Source organism: Myotis yumanensis, unplaced genomic scaffold (assembly GCF_028538775.1).
Source record: "Myotis yumanensis isolate MYYU_CA2020_CCGP unplaced genomic scaffold, mMyoYum1.0.hap1 SCAF_5, whole genome shotgun sequence".
In the NCBI taxonomy this organism is placed as follows: Eukaryota; Metazoa; Chordata; class Mammalia; order Chiroptera; family Vespertilionidae; genus Myotis; species Myotis yumanensis.
This window is the reverse complement of record NW_027223756.1, coordinates 2,968,952-2,981,669: the sequence shown is the minus strand read 5'-3', so window position 1 is coordinate 2,981,669 and position 12,718 is coordinate 2,968,952. Positions and strand designations below refer to the sequence as shown.

The window sequence follows — 12,718 nt, the reverse complement described above, 5'->3', positions numbered from 1 at the left end:
CCGTTTCCCCAGCAGTGAAATGGGAAATAAAATGGAACCTACCTCAGCTGGTCGTTGTGAAGGACTGAGCACATTAATTAAAGTGCCTCCTTCGCACAGTTCTCCATAGACGTTAACCCTGATCACTAACTGGACAATGTCTGGACAGAGAGGACCTGTGTGGAGCCCTAGCCCCGCCTACACATGTATGTCCACATGCGTTTCACGAGCAAGATGTGAACTAAGCCTGGCCGGCGTGGCTCAGTGGTTGAGCACCGACCTAGGAACCAGGAGGTCACAGTTCAATTCCCGGTCAGGGCACATGCCTGGGTTGCAGGCTCGATCCTCAGTAAGGGGCGTGCAGGAGGCGGCCGATGGATGCTTCTCCCTCATCATTGATGTTTCCCTCTCTCTCTCCCTCTCCCTCTCTGAAATAAAATTTAAAAAGATGTGAACTCATCCGTGAACTTATTGGGGCGCTACCTGTGCTGCTCTTTGAAGCGCAAGGCCCAGTTTTTGCAACATCCACTTGTTGAAGGGCCTCTCCCGGGAGCTCATGCCACCTGCTCACAATTCAACTCTAAACCTAGCTTCTCAGGAAGGAAAACCCATTCCTGACCCCAAGTCTCACATCGTCACCGAGTGCGCTCGCACCCACTGACCGAGCGGGGCCAACGGACGCCCCACGAGCGGCTCAGGCCCGCGGAGGGCGGGACAGTGGCGGGAACACACCCGGCTGCACACAGGCTGGACCTGAAGGACCGGCATCTGCACCCACGGACGCAACAGACACGCATTTCTCTCCGTGACGCCGGCAACTGCGCCTGCACCTGTGAGCGCACGTCTACAGGTCGGACGGCGCAACCAGCAACCACTTATTGAATGAACAAATCCTTAACCAGTGAGAACAGAGACTCCACGCCACACACACACACGCACACACACGCACACGCACGCACGCACATACACTCGCACACATACACACATGCACACACATGCGCACGCGCACACACACACATACACGCACGCGCACACACGCACACACACGCGCACACGCACACGCACACAGATGTGAAAAGCCAGTGCCGTCATAAAAAAAAAAAAAAAAAAAAAAAAAAAAAAAAAAGAAAAGCCAGTGCCGTCTACAGTCCAGTGAGGCACGGGAGGAGCCAGCTCGGAGTCTGCCGTCGCCGGAGGCCCACTGTCCTCTGAGCCACGGGCTCCAGGCTTCACGGTTCTGCTCAGCCCTTTAGCTCGAGCTCAGAACAAGCAGCGACACGTGGCAGGTGCCATGATGTTGGGGCGTTTTTGTAGGAAATCCACTCTGGGGAGAGACCAAGGCCCTGGCTGCAGTTTGGGCAGAGCCTGGGTCTTTCCCAGGGACTTAAGGCGAAGAAAGGAAAAGCATCCTTGTACTTGGACCACCTGGTCCCCGCAGACCAGAGTCGGCTGTTCTGCCCACAGGATCCCCTCTGCCCGAGCCTCGCCACCGGCCTGGCTCCCCCGGGAGTCAGGGGACCCGGCTCCAGGAGACCCATCCTCGCTCGGAACCTCCGTGGAAAGGCCTTTCGGTCCCAGGACCAGTTCAAAGGGCGCTTTTGTCCTCCCCGTTCACTGGCAGCCTTTCCCTCAATAAACACTGACACCAAGTCTGTCGTTTTAAGAGGCGGAACGGCCACCTTTACCCAAGAGGGAGGCGCCTTTCAGTCAGTCCGTCAGCGTCTCGCAGCCAGACACGGACACGCTCTTACCTTCTTGGGGTCCATGTTGAACTTCTTCCTTCCCATGGCGATGTGCTTGTTCCTCTGAGACGTTTTGCTGTGCGTGGAAACATCAGGACACGGTGAGCGGATACTGCACCCAGCGCTGCAGCCCCTGGCCCCCAAAGCCCGCCCGGGAGGTGGCAGCAGCCGGGGCGGCTGCCAGGGCCCCTGCTCCCATCTGATGTCTTCAGGGATCGCTACTGTGCGAGGCAGCGCCTTGAAGCAGCACGTCCCGTCACACGAAGGTTCCCGCTGCTCCCGGGCAGAGAGGGACTAAGGGCCCGGTTCCAGCCTCCGCCCACCCCAGGCCGCTTACCTCTCCTCCACGGATGTCAGGTTGTCGATCTCGGTCATGACTTCGGCGATTTCGTACTTCAGTCTCTGCAAGAGGCAGGATTGGGAGGTGGGTGGGGGTGGGGGTGAGGGTGGGGGTGGGCCCTGCCCTTCCTCTCCTGGCCTCAGGGATGCGGCCTCAAGCGCTGCTTCCCCTTCCCCTGGGCACCGGGTGGACAAGAACTACTGATGGACACGCCACCCCAACACAGGAGAGAGAGGCACTGCGCCCGGCCGCCGCGTCGCTAGGTGGGTTCTGCAGTGTTCGTGGTGACATCAGGAAGGGACACTGGGGCCCGGCGGCGTGGCTCCGTGGTTGAGCATTGACCCACGAACCGGGAGGTCACGATTCCATTCCGGTCAAGGGCACATGCTCGGGTTGCAGGCTCAATCACAGTGGGGCGTGTGCAGGAAGCAGCCGATCCATGATTCTCTCTCATCATGGATGTTTCTCTCTCTCTCTCTCCCTTGCTCTCTCTCTAAAATCAATAATAAAGAAGGGACACTGCGGAGGACATCAAGGTGTAAATGACAGAACAGCGAGAGGAGAGCAATGATACTCGGTCACTTGCTGCAGCCATGAACGTCAGCTCACATGCCACCTGCCTTCTCCTCCCTCTGCGGTGCAGAAGGGGGGGGTGGGGGGGGGAGGCGAAGCTCAAAGGCATTTAGAACAGTGTCCCTGCCCACCCGCCCAGTCTGAGGCTGACCCATCGCTTTCCATGGCTTTGCCTGAGACGAAGCACCATGGACAGAGCCGGGGGTGACAACAGAGCTTGCCCGTGGCCCTCGGACACGCCAAGGACACCAGAAGGGACACTCCCGGTCCCTCCACGTGGCTCCACCACCTACTGACCGAGAGACCTTCGTCACCCTCTTAACCTCCCAGGCCTCAGCACCCTCAACTCAAAACCCGGTGGTGAGAGCTCCACTAGACTCCACGGGCACCAGCGTTGTAACGGCCACACGGTCACCGTGGAACGGTCTCACTCTGCAGCCGCAGCACCTCCGCTGGGGCCTGTGTCTCCGAGGACGAAGGGTCACCTCGGAAGAAAAAGCCCCGTAGTTTCTGTCCGGCACAGGACAGCTTTGAGGATCCCTCCCATGCTGTGTGCCACCACCCTCAGACTGACCTGAGGGCTCCGGGAGGGAGGGGCTGTCTGGGCCGGCCTGCTGGTGGCCAGGGCCTGGAGGCCGCATTTCTTTGGCCTGGCAGCGACGGAGGCTCCGCAAAGGAGCTCCACGTGCCCGCCTGACTCCCAGGGCAGCCCGAGGGCAGCAGCGAGCCGTCTTCTGAATAATTTTTGCAATGGCTGCAGCTCACCCTCGCTGCTCCTGCGGCCGCCCCCGCCCCGAGGACACAGTGTGAGGGGGGACACGGTTTATCTGTGTGTTTTCTCGTCATGCTGCTCGCACAGCTGGCAGGCACTGTGCACAGCTGGAACCCAGAGCGGTGCACTCCCTCAAAAGGTGCTGGTGCCCAAAATCGGCAGGCGAAACGGCCTCACCGCCGATTTAGAGAGCAATGCGCCTGCAGGTGGCTGCGGCTGTTTAAACAGACTTTCTGTTGTTGGTAATCCTCACCTGAGGATGTTTTACCATTGATTTTCAGAGAGCGTGGAAGAGAGAGGGAGAGAGAGGGAGACAGAGAGAGAGAGAGAGAGAGAGAGAGGGAGAGAGAGAAACATCCATGTGAGAGAGACACAGGAATCAAACCTGGGAGCCTTCAGTCTATGGGCCAACGCTCTATCCACTGAGCCAAACCAGCGAGCGCTAGAAAAGACTTTTGGGACCCTGGCGCCAGGTGTCACTTCCTGCTGCTCCCGTGTGTGTGTGTTTGCCGGGGTCTGTGGGTGAGCAGGGCTGCCCCCCCACCTGGAGGCTCTCTGCTCCATCCTGCGTGGCCCCGATAGGGACACACTAGGTACCCAGTGTTTACATGTTCATGAAGCTATGTGATTTACTAAGAGCAAAAACGAGAAGATTTATTTTTACCTCGATGTCATCAATAAGTTCCTTTTTCCTTCGACGAATGTCTAGGAGCTCTTCCCGCTCTTCTAAGGAGAGGTCCTCAGGCACTGAAAGGAAAGCACAGGAAGCCGTGAATGGCCGCCTGGACAGCGGGGCCCTGTCCGAGGTGCAGCCGCCGCTCCGCACGCAGGTGTCCCCAGGCTCCGGCGCCGCGCTGGCCCCAACAGACACCACCCCCCTCCCGCCCCCCACTCCCACGGGCAAGAGGCAGAATCACGGTGCTTGTCCAGCAGAACCCCATGCAGTGAGGAAAAGGCTCAGCTCCGTCTGACAGAGACGAGCCTCACGAGCGAGATGGGGCGAGAGCAGCGGTGACGTCCCTGCCGCGACACCTGCCACAGGGCGGGCGGCACGGCTCTGAGTGTTCGGGAAATGTGTGTACGTACAGCGGGGCGTGGATGCATGTACAGGGAGGAGGAACACCGAAATCTTGGTGGCGGTCCCTCCTGAGAAGGCGGGTACCCTTGGAGGATGGGTGTCGGGTACCCTCGGGGGATGGGTGGTGGGTACCCTCGGAGGACTGGGAACCCCAGTGCAGCGGTGAGGGTGGCCGGGGCGTGGAATGTGGACCATCGCTGAATGTTTTTTTTTTTAAATAAATCTTTATTGTTCAGATTATTACAGTTGTTCCCCCCCCCCCCATAGCTCCTCTCCATCCAGTTCCCACCCCACCCTCTGCCCTTACCCCCCCACTGTCCTCATCCATAGGTGTACGCTTTTTGTTGCCGGGTCAAAGGTCATTCACATGGAAAATGTAGCTATTTCCATCCGCGACGTGTCCCTGTGTTCAGAAAGGTCTCTCACGACTTGTTCACGCTCTACTCAGAAAGGGTACGGAGACATGTAGTGGCTTTTTAAAATAATGTGTCCTCTTATGTTTAAAGTGAGGATTTCGCTACCAAAAGTGAGGAGAAAGCAACACTACAGCTGCTCTCGCCCCTCTCACCCTTCGGGTGATAGTTGTGAGTGGGGCCGCGCGATGGTTCGTGGGCCGTCGACGAAGCCGTCTGGGCGGCTCGCGAGGTTCCGCCGGCTTCCGAGGGGCCGTCTCAGCCTCACAGCAGGGGCCGTCGCAGCCTCACAGGGGGCGCTGCATCCCACGTTGAGGGTGAAGGTGCGAGACAGAAGCTCCTCTCGCTGTCTCTCCTGCTGCTCCCTTGCCTGTCGCTGATGCTGTAAGTTTCTGAGAGCAGTCTGCAGGTGCTGGACATCATACTTTAACTGGTCAACATGAAGTTTGGCATTCTGTCTTTTGTTGGGTGGTTCCTTGCTGGATAGAATCTCCAGGCGTTCTAGCTGGCTGAATATCTGGTATGCTTGCTTGGATTTCGTTTTCTACAAAGTGCACAGATTGCTTATCTGCCGTCTCCCGGCGTCCCATGTGAAACTGGATCTGGTGGACCTGCTTGTGCGTTTGCTGGTACAGCGGTTCCATGTCACCGGCCCAGCCGGGTCCAGCTCTGGCTTCCACCGAACCTGATTCTGCTTCTTGAGTGTGTCCCTTATGGATGCGAGGAGTTGAAATCTACAGTTTGTTGGGTTGAGCTGCAAAAGTGCAGGTGGTTCCTTTTGTGCCACTGGCACAGCTTGGGCGGGGCTGTAAATTGAGTAGGGCCGGGTCTCAGGGAGTCACCAGGGCGGAGCAAACAGCAATGGCATCTCCTCGACTCCTCGCCTCTCCACTACTCCGCGTCCCCGAGTGCCGGCGAGCAGCTCCGCGAGAAAGCCACCCTCGCTTTCCAACCCACTGCAAGGCCGTCTCGCCTCTCCCCGTAGGGGTCTGGGACCTCAGAATCCCGCCCCAAACAAGCTCAGTGGATTCGAGAGTTTGTAACCCCTTCCGATTGAAAAAAACCGCGCCTCCAGTTGCAGCCCGCCTGGCGTGCGACTCCGTACCTCTGTTCTTGGTGCCTCTGCACCTCCTACTCAGTCTCAATGCTCTTCTTTCTTTCCTTCCAGTTGTAGAACTTCCACTGGGCCAGCTTTCCCATGGTTCTGAATGACAGCTGTTTTGTCTTATAGTTGGTAGTTTCAATGTTGTTGTGGGAGGCAGCACACACAGGTCTATACCTTACGCCGCCATCTTGGGTCTCCTGAATGTTTTTATTGGCACAGAGTTGTCCACAACAGCCTCTTACTAATGAGTAACCTCTGCGGCATTCGCCATTCCTGCTCGTCTGTATTCCTCTTTCTTTGGTCACAGTCATGAACTGCTTAACGGTGGATGGAGTCTTTGTCCACGTGGAAGCCAGACTGGCTCTGGGACTTCCTCTGACCAAGAGAAGGTGGTCCCTTTTAAGGGACACTGTGTGGGGTCCAGAGCCTCTGCTACCCTGGAACCCCGAACCACGTGCTCAGGGGAAGCCTGGCCAGTGGCCTGGGCGTGACATCTATTGTGGAAAGAAACCACTGGCAGAGAGAGGCCCAGACACCCCAGCTGTCACAGCCTCCTCGACTAAGGCCGCAGACAGGTGAGCGAGGACCCCTGGGAGGAGCTCGGCCACCTGGCCGCTGGCTGACTGCATCCAGGTGCGAAGACCCCAACCAGCAGAGCCCCGACCAGCAGGGCCCCTAACCAGCAGGGCCCCCGACCAGCAGGCCCCCCGACCAGCAGGCCCCCCGACCAGCAGGCCCCCCGACCAGCAGGGCCCCCCGACCAGCAGGCCCCCCGACCAGCAGGGCCCCCCGACCAGCAGGCCCCCCGACCAGCAGGCCCCCTAACCAGCAGGCCCCCTAACCAGCAGGCCCCCTAACCAGCAGGCCCCCCCGACCAGCAGGCCCCCCCGACCAGCAGGCCCCCCGACCAGCAGGCCCCCCGACCAGCAGGGCCCCCGACCAGCAGGCCCCCCGACCAGCAGGCCCCCCGACCAGCAGGCCCCCCGACCAGCAGGCCCCCCCGACCAGCAGGCCCCCCCAACCAGCAGGCCCCCTAACCAGCAGGGCCCCTAACCAGCAGGCCCCCCGACCAGCAGGGCCCCCCGACCAGCAGGCCCCCCGACCAGCAGGGCCCCCGACCAGCAGGCCCCCCCGACCAGCAGGCCCCCCCAACCAGCAGGCCCCCTAACCAGCAGGGCCCCTAACCAGCAGGCCCCCTAACCAGCAGGGCCCCTAACCAGCAGGCCCCCCGACCAGCAGGGCCCCCCGACCAGCAGGCCCCCCAACCAGCAGGCCCCCCAACCAGCAGGGCCCCCCGACCAGCAGGCCCCCTAACCAGCAGGGCCCCTAACCAGCAGGCCCCCCGACCAGCAGGGCCCCCTAACCAGCAGGCCCCCTAACCAGCAGGGCCCCTAACCAGCAGGCCCCCTAACCAGCAGGGCCCCTAACCAGCAGGCCCCCCGACCAGCAGGGCCCCCCGACCAGCAGGCCCCCCGACCAGCAGGCCCCCCGACCAGCAGGGCCCCTAACCAGCAGGCCCCCTAACCAGCAGGCCCCCCCAACCAGCAGGCCCCCCAACCAGCAGGCCCCCCAACCAGCAGGGCCCCCGACCAGCAGGGCCCCTAACCAGCAGGCCCCCTAACCAGCAGGCCCCCTAACCAGCAGGGCCCCCCGACCAGCAGGGCCCCCCGACCAGCAGGGCCCCCCGACCAGCAGGGCCCCCCGACCAGCAGGGCCCGACCAGCAGGGCCCCCCGACCAGCAGGGCCCGACCAGCAGGGCCCCCCGACCAGCAGGGCCCCCCGACCAGCAGGCCCCCCGACCAGCAGGGCCCGACCAGCAGGGCCCGACCAGCAGGCCCCCTAACCAGCAGGACCCCTAACCAGCAGGACCCCTAACCAGCAGGACCCCTAACCAGCAGGGCCCCCCGACCAGCAGGCCCCCGACCAGCAGGCCCCCCGACCAGCAGCCAACACACAGGCCCGAGAGGAAGGTAACCCAGTGTTGTTGTAAGCCAATCACTTTGTAATACTTTGTTGCGTGATCAAAAACAACTGATACATTTACAATGAACACAGATGGAAAAAGTACCAAGGTTTAAAACCTGAACATAAAGAAGCAAACAACAATGACAATTATAAACAACATGTTTAAAACCTAAGAATAGCTAACAACTGAAGGAAGAGGGTAGAGACAGATACACCAGACAAACCTCACTAAAAGGAAGGTGGCCCCGTTAACACGGGCAAACCAGGGTAAGAAAAAGTCACTAGACAGTCACACATTTAATTAACCACGCAACGAACAAGTCTGAATTTATACGCATCTAACAAAATGGCCTCCAAATATATAAAGCAAAAACCGACAGATGTACATGTAAAAATGTAATTTTCCCATCAAAGGCAAAAGAAGGGGGGCCGATATAGACTTGACTAACATAATTAACAAGCTTGAGCTAGTGGGCATAACGTGCTTCATTAACTCTGAGACAGCCACGGAAAACATCTCTGAAATCAATGGACACACAGAGGTCCCTGCCTTCGCATCCGCAAACACGCGTGTCACCGCCCGAGGCACGCGGACCTGCGCTCCTCGAGGCTCTGTCCCAAACACAACTCGGGAAGCGACGGTCCGATGGGGCGACGCGGCCTGGCTAGTGCTGCCAGCCGCCTGCTGGGTAAGGCCCGGAAAGTGTCGGCATAAGAATCTACAGAATCTGGAAAACTCCAGAAACAATAAAGGCAAAGCTTTCTTTTAAGAAAGTGTGTCCTGGGCCTCTGGTGGCCCCGAGGACAACACCGCGCAGAACAACACAAATCCCAACCACGCAGACGACGGGGCGCCGGCTGTGCAGTTACACTGGGCCAACGTATTTGGCTCACATTTTGCTTTTTATATGTACATACAAGAGTAAAGTCTATACAAAAACCAAAGCTGAAATACACTTAAAGAATTCTTTCCGTCAGCATAAATGAAAATTCTCAGTGAGAAGAAATTAAGTCTGGTTCTATGGGCAGCTTTTTTCTTCTTCGTGGAACATAAGATAATGCTGCATCTGGTAGTGATGGAGGGGACTCCACCAGGTCAGCAGGCCCGACAGCTGCGCAGCAGGCACTCCGGGCGGGGAGCAGCCAGGCCCCGGTCCGTTACCAAGCCTGGGCCTGGTGCTGGGACAGGGCTGGCTCTGCTCAGCCTCCGCGGGCGCCTTCCTGGAAGGCAGAGGTGAGTTCATCCACCTCTTCATTTGTTTCACTTGTCACTGAATTGACTGGGGTGACACTGGTTCGCAGAACCACACGAGTTTCGAGTGCACGCTCAGTGAGACGTCATCCGCACACGGCGTCGCGCCCATTGCCCACAGCCAAGCCTTCCGGCGCCATTCACCCCCTTCGCCTCTTCCGCGCCCACCTCCTTCCTCTGTGGCTGTCGCCACGCTGCTGTCTGCATCTGTGTGTGTTTTTCGATGTACAGACAGACAGAAAGATCGAGAGATATTTTTTGCTTAATCCCTTCACCTTTTCTCACCCAGCTCCCAAGCCCCTCCCTCTGACAGCTGTCAGTCTGTTCTATGTATCTATGTTTCTATCTCTATTTTGTTTGTTAAATTGTTTTGTTCATTAGAGTCCACATGGAAGTGAGATCACGTGGTCCTTGTCTTTCTCTGCGTGGCCATTCCACTGAGCGCCATGCTCTCCGGCCCCCATGCTGTCGCCAGAAGCCCGTTGACAGCGGGGCTTGCGAGGAGTGAGGCTCTACCCAAAGGACGCGAGTGCGAGACTGTGGGTCGGCGGTGAAGCGGGTCCCCTTCCTGCCTGCTGGCGGGGCCTCCGAGGGCTTGGTCCCCAGGCTCCCTCCCCCCCCAACAGGCGCTGAGCAGCAGGGGTTCCCGTTCCTATGGCACCAGAGACCCGGGGCGCCCGCAGGAGCTCCACCCAGCGGCCACCCCTCCTGCAGCACCGGTTCCAGCACTCAGTCCCTTCCACTCAAACACGCAGCGTGCCTGACGCTTTCGGAGCAGAACTTTTTTATTTAATGTTTTTATTGATTTTTTTTAGAGAGGAAGGGGGAGGGATAGAGAGAGAGAAACATCGATGAGAGAGAAACATCGACCAGCTGCCTCCGGCACGCCCCCGACTGAAGATGGTGCTGCACCTGGGCCTGTGCCCTGACCGAGAAGCAAACCGTGACCTCCTGGTTCATAGGTCAGCGCTCAACCACTGAGCCACCCCGGCCGGGCCCAGGAGAACATTTTAAAAAGCCGTTCCACGCAACCTCCGGCAGGCCTGCTCATAACCGTCAATGAGTCAGTTAGTAAATTGAACATGAACTGAATCCTCACGGGCAGCTTTCACCGACAGGCAAGTAACTTTCTCCACTTTTGGAAGTGAGCAAAAGTGTAGAGGAATCTTTCCGTCCCCTCCACCTGCGTGGAGGCCGGGTGCTTACACACAAATCAATTCTCCAGAAACACAGGGACAGAGGGTGTGTGACGACAGCCCACACCATCAAAGCCCATGGAAGATGCCAATACTGTGCTTCAAAATCCACACACGATGCTCACCGACTCGCACAGCTCTACCTATTCACCGTCCTTCACATTTTACTGCACAAAAGGCAGAAACACGTGCTTGTGCAGAAAAGCAAATGAGAAGCAGAAGAAAAGCGAAGCAGCTCCAATCCCACACAGAGACAGCCGGTTAACACTCAGTCCTTCCCGAACAGAGACATGTGCCCAGAGACACGGAAAGAAATGCAGAGGTAAACAGTACTGTTTTAAAATTGATTTCCGAGAGGAAGGGAGAGGGAGAGAGAGAGAGAGAGAGAGAAGCATCAGTGCTGAGAGAATCACTGATCAGCCGCCTCCCACACTGGGGATCGGCCCCCCCACTGGGGATGGAGCCGCAACCCAGCATGTGCCCTGACGGGAGCCGAACCCTTCCGCCCGCGGGCCGAGGCTCTACCCACTGAGCCTGAGGATGGCCCTGAGGATGGAGACTGAGGCCCGGCCGCGGGGGGCCTGGCGGCACCGGGGGGCCCATCCTCTCTCAGGGCCACTTTCTTACAGTGAGCACCTCACGCGATCGCTCCTCCTCTCGACCACGCAAGCCAGCCCTTTATAAAACACCGTCTGCCCTGTCTTAGAGCAACTCGGTGAAGATGTGGCCATCCACAAAAACAAAATAAAGACTCCAAGCGATAGGACTAAGGCGTGCCTTATGTGAAAACCAGGTTTCTTGGGTCATTTCACCGCAATCCTTCTTAGTTTATTTTAAATCCAAACTTACTCCCACAGAAAATAGAGCGCACCCATTAAAGCACAAATTAAGCTCCATCGCAAGCTCTGGCGGAGGGAGAATGAGAGCTTTCACGTCCACTCGACCTCAGCGCCTACATCGCAAGTGGCTTCCAGGCCCTGAGCCCTGCACACTTAGTTCACAAAAGCCAGGGCCACGGATGTTTCCCCTCCGCCCGCAACTTAACTGGCCAGCAGTGAGCACGGGGGCTGGGGGGCTGGGGGGCTGGGGGGGCGCGGGGGGGGGGCTGCTGCCCTTCAGCACAGAAGCCTGCCCTGGATTTCCCCTTCCTCCTCCCACAACTCACTCCCTACGCCACACCCTCCTCTCATCTTCAGCTGCTCTCTTCCCAGGGCTTCTTCTCATCAACCCATAAACACAAACACACTCCGCTCCCCCTTCGGAGCCGGAGCCGCATTCCTGCAGGGTATCCCCGCCCCGCTCTCTCCTCCGGGATAAACTAGTGGAGTAGTTTCTTCCACAAAGACCAGGACCTAAACGCCAGCCGCCCGGCCTGAGCCTGGGAGGGCAGACCCCATGCACGAAGCGCTCAGGACAATGTGGGACCAGCACAGAAAGGTAGGAAGCTCAGTGGAACAGGACACAGAGCCTGGAAAGAGAATCGCCTATAAAAGTCTTTCAGAGAAGCCCGGCCGGCGTGGCTCAGTGGTTGAGCATCAATCAACCCATGAATCAGGAGGTCACTGGTTTGATTCCTGGTCAGGGCTCATATATATTTCTCTTCAAACACATGGTGCTGGACAATGGGGGATCCACATGTAAACAAGTGAAGGTGGGCTCCTACCTCATACTACAGACCAGTGATGGTGAACCTTTTGAGCTCGGCGTGTCAGCATTTTGAAAAACCCTAACTTAACTCTGGTGCCGTGTCACATATAGAAATTTTTTGATATTTGCAACCATAGTAAAACAAAGACTTATATTTTTGATATTTATTTTATATATTTAAATGCCATTTAACAAAGAAAAATCAACCAAAAAAATGAGTTCGCTTGTCACCTCTGACACGTGTGTCATAGGTTCGCCATCACTGCTATAGACAAATATTAACTCCAAACGGATCAGTGAGCTAAAGGGAACAGCTAAACCCATACAACTCTTAGAAGAAGATATAGGGGTAAATCTTCATGACTCTGGGTTTGGTGATGCATTTTTAGACATGACACCAAAGCACCGGCAACAAAAGGAAAAATAGGCTGGGCTCCAGAATTAAATGATGAAGTCGGTGTTGCTCCGTGGTTGGAGCATCGGCCTGCAAACCGAAGGGTCTAAAGTTAGGTTCCCAGTCAAGGGCAGGTACCTGGGTTGCAGGTTCAATCCCCAACCCCGGTCGGGGTGCATGCGGGAGGCAACCAATCAATGTGTCTTCTCACATCAATGTTTCTCTCTCTCTCCCTCCCTCCCTCCCTCCCTCTCTACCTAA

General features: G+C 57.7%; 1 protein-coding gene across 1 annotated transcript in view; it reads right to left on the bottom strand.

Annotated features, from left to right (window-relative positions):
- Nucleotides 1-12,718, bottom strand: part of CYTH3 (cytohesin 3) — a 52,496-nt gene that overhangs the window by 7,832 nt on the left and 31,946 nt on the right. The window contains exons 2-4 of the mRNA XM_070414333.1: nucleotides 4,071-4,153; nucleotides 2,059-2,123; nucleotides 1,731-1,797 (exon numbers count right to left, since the gene is read on the bottom strand). Coding sequence (XP_070270434.1) covers nucleotides 1,731-1,797; nucleotides 2,059-2,123; nucleotides 4,071-4,153 — 215 coding nt within the window. The remainder of the gene's footprint in view (nucleotides 1-1,730; nucleotides 1,798-2,058; nucleotides 2,124-4,070; nucleotides 4,154-12,718) is intronic.